Source organism: Triticum aestivum, chromosome 6D, assembly GCF_018294505.1.
Source record: "Triticum aestivum cultivar Chinese Spring chromosome 6D, IWGSC CS RefSeq v2.1, whole genome shotgun sequence".
Lineage (NCBI taxonomy): Eukaryota > Viridiplantae > Streptophyta > Magnoliopsida > Poales > Poaceae > Triticum > Triticum aestivum.
Genome location: NC_057811.1, coordinates 162,819,644 through 162,829,758, shown reverse-complemented (window position 1 = coordinate 162,829,758; position 10,115 = coordinate 162,819,644). Strand labels below are relative to the sequence as shown.

The 10,115-nt window shown below is 42.9% G+C and overlaps 1 protein-coding gene across 1 annotated transcript; it reads right to left on the bottom strand.

The window, feature by feature from the left end:
- Positions 1–1,660: 1,660 nt before the first annotated feature.
- Positions 1,661–3,994, bottom strand: LOC123141388 (uncharacterized). Its single transcript, XM_044560554.1, has 5 exons — positions 3,669–3,994; positions 3,435–3,534; positions 3,114–3,213; positions 2,347–2,426; positions 1,661–2,224 (listed from the first exon to the last, which is right to left on the bottom strand). The coding sequence occupies exons 1-5, from the start codon at positions 3,868–3,870 to the stop codon at positions 1,891–1,893; spliced, it is 816 nt and encodes a 271-aa protein (XP_044416489.1). The 5' UTR covers positions 3,871–3,994; the 3' UTR covers positions 1,661–1,890.
- Positions 3,995–10,115: the final 6,121 nt, after the last annotated feature.

The following is a 10,115-nucleotide window of genomic DNA, read 5'->3' as shown; positions in this document are numbered from 1 at the left end:
AAGAATAGCACGATCCGGCCGGCCAGATGGATATGCAAGATAGCTAAATCCAGTACCGACCGTGGGCGCTTTTGGTGAAAGATTCAGCATTCAACAGTATGAACAGACTGAATAAAACTACTGATGACACAGCACAAAGTGCTGGAAAAAAGTGTTAACGTTCTGACCAACCAGGATTACCGACGTTATTCGGTGCATGCTTTGCTACCCAGCCAAGGAACAGACAGACTCTCGGATTTCACTTTGAGTGGGTTTTACTACTACACATTCTCTTAATTTGCAGTGTGAAACAAATTGACACTCGTGAATCCATCCACTATGCAATAGCAATGCAAATTTCCAGTACTATATCTCCTGCCAGTAATCAATTTCTTCTTCAGAAAAGCGCATACATAAACTATCTAGCATGAGCCTTCACCTACGTACCAGATAGAGAACCTGAATTTCCAGATAGAGATAGGGACTGAACTTGCACTTTGCAGTGTCAACTGTCACGTTTTATACTGTAACGCGGAGTCCATCCTTGTTAAACAAATACAAATGTATCCGTTCACTACAGCTCTCATTACTATTTTAAGAACCCCTCTCCACAAGCAAGCACACACGCTGCCGCAAGCCGGTCAAACTGAGCGTGTAAATGCAACCCAGAAAAGCAAAGATATGGTTCAGAATCTAGGGGTGGTTGCAGCCTAACGAGATCAAACCTACCACCTTCCTTTCCTTTCCTCCGTTTGTCAACCCCCATCCCTCCATGCGCGCGCGCTCATTCAAAGTCCTTGCCGCACACGTCTCACCTCCTCCCCTCCCGTGCCCCCGTCTCGCCACCATTTAAGCGTCCTCCTCCCTTCCTCCTCCAGGCCAACACGACCAACACCTTACGCACACAACCTCTCCTTCTGAAACCAGAGCACTCTCTCTTGCTGATCGACCACCGCCGACAAAGGCCTAGCCCGTATCAACACCGCCTTCGACCGCCGCGGCGCTAGAGGATGGCGAGCTTACGTGTGGTGATCACCGTGGTGTTGCTGCTCTTGTGCGCCTGCGCTCTGTTGGCGGAGTGCTCCAGGCCGTTGCGCGATCATGCCCACGGAGGGGGCGGCTTGTCCACGGCGAACTTGCCGGTGTTTGTCGTCGCGAGGGCGGGGCCAAGCAGGCGAGGCGCGGGTCACTAGTAGCGGGTTCTCTATGTAAAGTTGTGAAGTGTATCATATCACCGGTCTCTCTCTTTCAGTAGTTTTTGCTGATGTTGTGCTCCGGCTGTTCCATTTGTTCTTCCCGATAGGTATAGGCTTCGGCCGGTCTCTCTCTAGAGAAAAGATAGGTACTGCTAATTGTGAAAAATGTACTGTTAATATTCTTCTTTCATGGCTAGCAACCTAGCCCTCTTTTTCACATTTTTTTTGGGGGTTCGATTACATGTAAGATGGTAATGAACTTTCCCCTAAAAAGGTGTTATGTTATCTTTTCGTTTGTGGGGATGTGCAGATGGAGTTTAACAGCAACAAGATTTAAGAATCCCATAATGTTTGGCCAGGTTTAATGCTCATGATCACGGAGGACAAATGAAAGGTTGTCGGTCGGCTGGCTGCACAAGTTACTCAGAAGACCACAAAATGTTTTCTGAAATATCAACAATAAATTCTTAAGATCATCAACTTTGGAAGGAGTTAACACAGAGGATAAATATCTGATTGCACTAAACAATAAGACCATCAAATTTGTAAGGAACATTGAGTAAAAAAATATATATATATATATACACTGAACTTTAAGGTCACCTAGGCTAATGGCCTATCCTATGTCATGCAGGGAATTACTGGTCGTCTGCCGCTTTTCAGGACTTCATTCAGAAAATAAAGCAGCAGATGTCCGATAGATAGCTGTTGGGTATCATTTACTCCGGGCCTTCGACATTTTGGAAGACAGCCATTTCCCTAGCTTTGGTCGACTGCCCTTTTCGCAAGAGGGTTGCTCAATATTCTCGGAGTGTGTTCTCCTGTTACCCCTCAATCTAGAGTATGAGAACCAACCGCGAACATAGCTTCCTTTCTTACGATCTTCCTCCACGTGCTGCTCGTGGTGCTCATAAACACAAAAATCTTCATCCAGAATACTGGTCGAATGCCTAGTAGCGGCAAGCTTCTTCTCGCCCTCATCTTCTTCAATCAGGTCATCCATCAAACTCCTTGGTCTGACACTACAATCTTCCACTGTAGTCCTTGACCTACCATATGAAATTACTTGCAACGTCATCGATTGCGAGCATATAGAAAATCCATCACAGTTGTAGGAAGATGCAGATCAAGTGGATAAAGGGACTTATAGAGGCATTAGGATCTCACATACCTTCTGTGAGATGTTGCCCTTTGACTTTTTGAACTCTTGCAAGGGCTGTAGTCAACGGAGAGATGCTGGGCGAAATGGAGCTGCATGACAGGACAATATAATGGAAGGCATTCAGAGGCATATCAGTGGAAGTAGAAAATGGCACATCAGAATGTGACGTGAAATAGGATTTGACACTTACTTCCGCAAATAGCTGAAACAGTGTACTCGATTTACAAATGGCCTTAAATGCATTATGCCAGCATGCATTTACTATACTCACTTGTTAGATAATGGAAAGTAATTCTTGTTCAGGAATTTTCAATATGCAAGAATGAGAAGAGGAAAAGTAGTACATGGCTGTGTTGCAATTTAGTAACTCTAGTACCATTACTGAGCTATCTACAGTAAGCATTTGGTACAAGAGGATCACAAGTGACACCATCGGAATTAAGATGTCAAGCAAAATCAAGGGTATTTAATAATTGCTATGCTCACACAGGAGAATAAGACGTTGTCTGATAGGCAAAAGTACCAAACCAAATATGGAAATAACTTAACTGTAAATTGCCTAACAACAGGGCATCTCTATTTTTTTTTTGCGACTGAATAGGGGCATCTCTATTGTATGAACAAGGAGTAAACGGAACAATGAGCGGTACATCAGCACATCATAGTTTCATAAATAGGATGGACTTGTATCCTTACTGATCTCATGAAACAGGGCAGAGCTAATCCACACTAAAATGCACATTTCTACCAATCACAGAGGAGGAATGTGCACAGACCTCATCACCATCTTTTATACCAAATGCACGCAAGGTTGCCCTGTCATCCGTCATTTTCTCATCCTTGAAGCATAAGCAGAAGTGGCTCCACACGTGCTGCCTAAAACAAGCAAAGTAATAACCTTAAATGTTAAATTCCCACCACCAAGTGTTAATTCAAACAAACAATGACAGTAAATTTCAATCTAAATTGCCCATTATTCATCATATGCCAGAGAAAAAAAATCTCTCTTCAATTATTTTGAATTATCCACATGGCACCCAGGCGCAATTAAAGCAAACAGCTTGCTAAACTACAGATCCCTTGTATATGTGGCATACCAAGTGACAGCATTCTCCATGTCATTGTAGAGAGCGATGAACACGCCTTGTATCGCCGCCTTGAGCTCCCACACAGCGGCCGACCTGGCGATCTGCACACCTACATAATCAGAAGCAACGCACGCAAGGTCACATACTCGCAACCCCCCCGCCACGGCAGGAATCAATCTAGGGCAGAACCAAACCGCCCAAACAATTCGGGGGAATTAAACGGAAGGGAGCGGGATCTGGCACCGAAGTAGGAATCGTCGAGCTTGCGGACGGTGAGGCGGAGCGGCGGCTCGGGGAGGCGGTGGTAGGAGAAGCTTGCGCGGCCGCAGGCGAGCGCGCCGATGCAGTCCGCCTTGGCTGCGCGGGCGGCGACGTCGTCGAGGTCGAGGGCGAACTCAATGTCGCCCGCGCCCATAGACGACGAGCGGGTGGCGGCCGACGGCATCGCGGGGCATCGACGGAGGGCGAGGGGTTTGCCAGGGTCGGCGGTGGCGGCGCCGGGGCAGAGCGGGTGTGTGCTCCCCTTATCTCGGCGAGGCGGTTTGCGGAGTGGTCGCGCCTCCTTGCGGCGTCGGGAATAGCGCAACGGTAGCCGTTGGTGGCAAGGATTTGGGTTGGGCCGTGATTAGCGTGAGTGGGCCAGAATTGGGGAATTGCTGTGTATTGAGCATGATTGGTTTAGCTTCAAAAAAAAAAGCATGATTGGTTTGCACATGCCAAAAAATGGATTTCCTAGAAACAAGTTGCCAAAATTTGGCTAGTGATTGCTTGGTTACCAACTTTTCTTATACCAAGCTTACAAGAAGATGCCAAATTTTGGAAATTTTAGATTTTGTCAAATGTTGGTTTGCCAAGTATTGGCAATGCCAAATGTTGGCATCCCACATTGTTTTTCTTGCAGGTACCCTAAAAACAACTACATGGAGGCACAAGCACACACAACGTCTACGGAAGACATAGTTTCCTATCTTTAAGATTAATGATATACATCTCGTTGTCGACAAAAACATCATTCCACACTTAACAAATATTCTACTTTACAAGACATATAGAGTACCAAACGTTCGCCACACTCATGTATTTGTTTATTGCGAGTATTAGAGACAAGTTGTTTTCCTAGGGTTTGCTAGAGAGGATGTGTCTAGCTGAACCCCTCAACTCGTTGATGCCGATTGGGGTTCCCTTGGCCTCTGTCGACAGTTGTGGCGACGGATGTAAAGGTAGGACCCCCGATCTGAGTGTCCCAGTCCGTGTCTGCTATGGTCTAGCTATTCATCTTTGGAAAAGTCAGGGCAGCTGCAACGATGGGAATAATAGCTGCCTGGTTTTCTCCATGTCCATATATTTCCTCGAAGCAGTCGGGCACTCGGTCTAGAGTGATTAGCATTTGTTCACGTCGACCGCGTCATGCGAAGAGAATGGTATTACGGCGTATTGTTGGTCTCTAGTTTCATCTCCATCCATTGAAGCTCAGCCATATATGACTCTGTCGGAGGAATTGTCAGGTTTGTCTCCCTCCTCTATTTGGGTGGAGCTGGGATTATCTTCTAGCCCCTCCTCCATGCCGGCTTATCTGGGTCATCGGCTTCTTCTGGCCTACATCGGCGAGTTCCTGGCCGCTGCTTTTACAAATCCTATATGAGGCGTCAATGAGTTTTACTCACGGTGCGCCGTCGGTGGATGTAGAAGGAAGACGGTGTTGATTTCTTGAAGGACTTGTTAGTAACTTCTTACTCTTGTAAGAAACTATTTTTATAAAGGATAATTTATTTATTTCCGGACAAATACCATCGAGGTTTCTTTCTCATTGGTTTTTTCTTGTTTATTTGAAAATATGTTTTCATGAACTTTGGTACGATAGATGAATATTTTAATGAGATACATGAACATATTTTCTTCTGAACGCGTGAACATTGATTTTTCAAAAGCTGAACGACTTTTTGGGATATATGAACATTTGTTTTTGTATATAAAGTATTTCTAAAAACATTTGAAATTTCATTATTAATTATATGAAATTTATTTCGAAATATACATATATTTTCGACAAGACATGTGCATTCATTTTTACGTATCAGAACATTTTTATAAATGAACAAATTTTTATATGCGTGAAAAATTCCTTTCAATGTTTTAAACGATTGTATTTATTTTCTTGCAACACATGAAAAAAGTTCATTATTAAATTGATTATTTGAAATTAGTGAAATAAAAGTATCTCTGAGATATTCAACAACTAAAAACCGTGCATGTTAATGGCCTCAAGCGATGTTAGCACAGTGCTCGTTATAAGATCATGCAATGTGTACTTAGAGTGATGTTTAGAAAAATAAACAACTTTTTTCTTAACCATTATTCCTTATTTCTATAGCACCTGTACCTGAATTTTTAAAGCACATGTACCTGCTTAAGCATACGTATTCTACCAATAAGCACCGTCGCTTAAGTAAAAAAACTTTATTTTTCTAAGATCCTTCTAAGCACCTTGAATTGTACATGTAAGTGTCATGTAGGCGCTCCAACTGTTGGTTGGCCTAGCTTCCATGTGTATGGCGAAGCATTTGCTTTGCCTAATAATACATCGTTTTTAGTTGCTAAAACAAAGACTTCTAAAAAAAGTTGCTAAACAGAAATACATCGTTTTTCTTTCACTTCCATTTGCCTAATTATCACATCCTAATTGTTTCATCTTGTTTCTTCAAACATAAAAAAGTAATAAAATCAGGAAGTGTTAAAAAGCAATAAAAATCACCCTAAGAAGCAATAAAATGAATAGAAAAAGTAATTAATCATGTGCATTCATGCACACAATCTGCTTACTTATCTCATATATACTCCCTCCGTTCCTTTTTCGTCCACATTTTATATTTGCCTTAAATCTAACTTTGTGAACTTTGATCAACTTTATATTAAAAAATGTCAACATCTGCAATACCAAATAAATAAAATATGAAAATATATATCCTATAGTGCATGTAATACTATTTATTTGGTATTACTAACATTGACATTTTCTTCTACAAACTCGATCAAACTTTACAAGTTTGACTCCAGGCAAAGCTAATATGCGGAGTAAAAAGGACAGGAGGGAGTATGAACTCATCACAAATACGACATCAACAACGGGATAATCACAAGAACTGCATCAACGTTTTTATTTTCTAGGCATGCATCAGGATTGTTTCTCTACTTTATTAAAGGGAAGTTGGTAGTTCGCCTCCTCACACCCTCATCCCTGCTTGGTTTTGGGATAGATTTTTTTGGTAATATCAACTAATGCCGCACAAAACAAAAATCAACATATATATAGTGACATGAAATAATCTGAACCAAATCGACACTTTTCTTTTCTTGTCCAACTCATTCCCTTCAAACAGAAAACAACATTCATTAATTTATGAAAAGTATAGCATTGGACTGAAGGGTCACATTAATTACCCGCAAAAAAAAAAAGAAGGGTCACGTTAATTATGGAGAGTTATATTTTTGTGATTTTGACTATAGCATGCGTAGTGCAGTTAAATACCTCAAGCGAGGATCACCTTAATTTAAGGAAAGTATCATTTATGTGGGCTCCTCCTAAAATCTCTCGTTCATTTTTCATCATCTTCATTCACGTTCTGCTGCAAGATACTACTGGACGACGTCAATGTGGGACATGCCATATAAAAAAAGCACTCGCAACATCTCTGTTGAGACACCCGTATTGGTATTAACTCGCTAAAATATGTTTGCCCCGGTTGCAACACACGACAATTAGGTAGTAAGTAGTTAACTGAGTGGTTGTACCTTCAACCCAAGTACGGATGAAATTAAATCCCATTTTAACGCTTTGTGTCATATTAAGACCTATTTTCCTACCCAAGTATTTGATGTGAACTAGGACCTGATCTTTTGATGAGAGAGAGATAACTACGATTTTGGGTGGGACTTGACCCTCACGATCCGGCTACCAACCGTACATGGAGAACCGTACACGACTGATATCCACGGCAATCGCTGAACCAACTCCACGGCGTTATCGACCGAGCCAACGGCGCGATCGACCTATCCACGAAGGATTTTTCCTGCAAGCAAATCGAAGAACATGCAAGAAAATAATAGCCAAGCAATATGAAATTGCGGATATGCTAGATGAATAAATCTCACAAGTTGAAGTTTTGATAGGATGTCTTGACGGTCGCACTAGCCGCTACGAGCAAAGACAAATAAAAGTAGCAATAGCTAAACTTCTCTAAACAAAACCCGAGTCTAAACCCTAATTTTAACTAGCTATTTATTAAGAGGAGCGGCCGCCTTGTGTCCTGGTTTACGGAACGCAGGACGTACGGAGTCCAACTTGTACACGCCTCAGCCGGAATTGATGTTTCCTTCGGTTGACAAGATGTGTGGCCCCAACGTGATGTACATGGGCATCGTAGCATGCAAGGCTGGCTCCTCCTTGCACCTTCCTCACGCATGCATGTACAGGAGTACTTCCTTGGCTCGGCTGCATGTGCATGGGTGCATTTGTATGGCCCGTGTAAGCTTCAAGTGCATAATCTCTCATCTTGATACTTATTTTGCAAATGCCTTCAACAATTCTACGCAAGAAATAAATTGGTGTAGTATTTTTGCCCCTGGTAATAAAATATAATATCATATAATGATCAATACAAATTACCTGAAAATTGTGTCGTGTAATATTTGTAGACGTATCTATGCCCACATCAGTATCTAAGATAATACAAATTGCAGAGTAAAAAATAATAATAATCATATACTCCCTCCGTTCCTAAATATTTGTCTTTCCAGACATTTCAAATGACTACCACATACGGATGTATGTAGACATATTTTAGAGTGTAGATTCACTCAGTTTGCTCCGTATGTAGTCACTTGTTGAAATGCCTAGAAAGACAAGTATTTAGGAACGGAGGGAGTACTAGCAATGTGCCCGTGCGTTGCAACGGATCCAAAGTAGAATAATACTTGTTCACAAACTTGAAAGAAACATTCTAGTTTTGATATATATATATCACTAAAATATATTATGTTTCACTGAAAATATATTACTCGGGCTGTTTTGATAAGGCGAGGGAGGGATGTGGTTGGTTTCAAAATACTAAGGAGTTTTCTGCAAATTGGAGCAGAGAAGTGGTCTATTGTTGCAAAATGGCCACAACTTACCTCACAGCCGTTAGATGCACAAATCTAATGGTCAGAAATTATGGGTGGCAGACACGCCATCATTATCAACTGAGTCTTTTATAGGAGTAGAGATCATGGTTGTCGCCATGAGTGGAAACACGAAAACATGCGATAATTTTTGCATGCAGGGGCCAATAAGTAAGAGGAAATTACTTTACCTAAGACAAGATGTCCGGAAGAACAGTCTATCCGTAGCTGTGGATTAAACACAATATAATGGGGGTCGAAGAGCAGTGAGATATAAGTAAGAAGGAACTAAGGACAAACGCTATTGATCGCACCTTGCGTGTAGAATTCCAGAGCTAGCACTGTACACGTGTGTGTGTGTGTGTGTGTGTGTGTGTGTGTGTGTGTGTATGGTTGAAGGAAGTGATATTGGCGCGGCTCAATCAGATATGTTAGGTTTACGACGGACGGCGTAAATCCCATTTCATCGGATTGAACCTCCCCAATATCGCTCTCTCCAATCCACCATTGCCGCAGCTCCCTTATCTCGTCTCACAAATCAAGCTCTCTTATAAGATCGTGAAGGCATGGCTCTCGCAAGAAGGATATCAGCCGACGATCTCGTTGCCAGCCACACGCAAGACAGACCGGGGGACGATAGATCTGCTCGATCACAGCTTCTTATCATGATGGAAGGATTGGAGCAGGAATAGGAGTGGTGGGCTGGCGAGGTAAAGTAAAGCAGCTAAGGCTGCTTTTAAAGGGGGTTGCAGGAGGAGTCATGTAGCACTGGCTTGCTTGCTAGCTAGGGCTAAACTGCCGGCCTTGCAAAACCCTAGATGTATAGGAGTACAAGATCATTCAGCTAATGTACACACGCATGCATTCCTACAGGCTACAGGCCATGGGGAGAAGGCAGTGAGGTGAATGATGAGGGACTCTCTCTCTCTCTCGTGTCCAAATAATACATGGTCAATTGGTGTGTAATTAATTAACCATGCATGCAAGTACCAATTGACCATGTTAAAAAAATTAGCACACGATCGCATAGAATAGGCAGTGATCTCGCACCGATGCGGTTGGGTTAGGAATTAGAGGAGGGGAGAATCTTTTCCCCCGCGATCGAAGTGCCATCGGGAGCAGGAGCGCCGAATATGTGGCGCCTCGAATGGATCCTCTCCTCGGAGGCGCCTACGTACAAAACCATATGCACGCCCACTGCGATCGAAGTTTCTTTATGGCCAACTTGCACTCTCACATCTCTAGCTCTGGAATGCTAACGCATGTCTACGAATCATTCTCCTACGTGCACGTCCAAACGAGGATACGATGAGGGTCCGGCCAGAAAGCGGGGACAGCGGTGTTGTTCCGCATGCCGTCACACCCGGGCCGGGAACAGCGGCCTCGCATCGCTGCTCCTTGGTTTAAGTTTACTCGATCGTTTCACCCCGGCCGTCTGCTACTGATCTTGCCCTTTCATTTCTTGCGTGTGAAAAGGTACTGAAGAAGAGATATGATCAGAGCAAGAGAATGTTTGCTCTAATTGCCAAAATG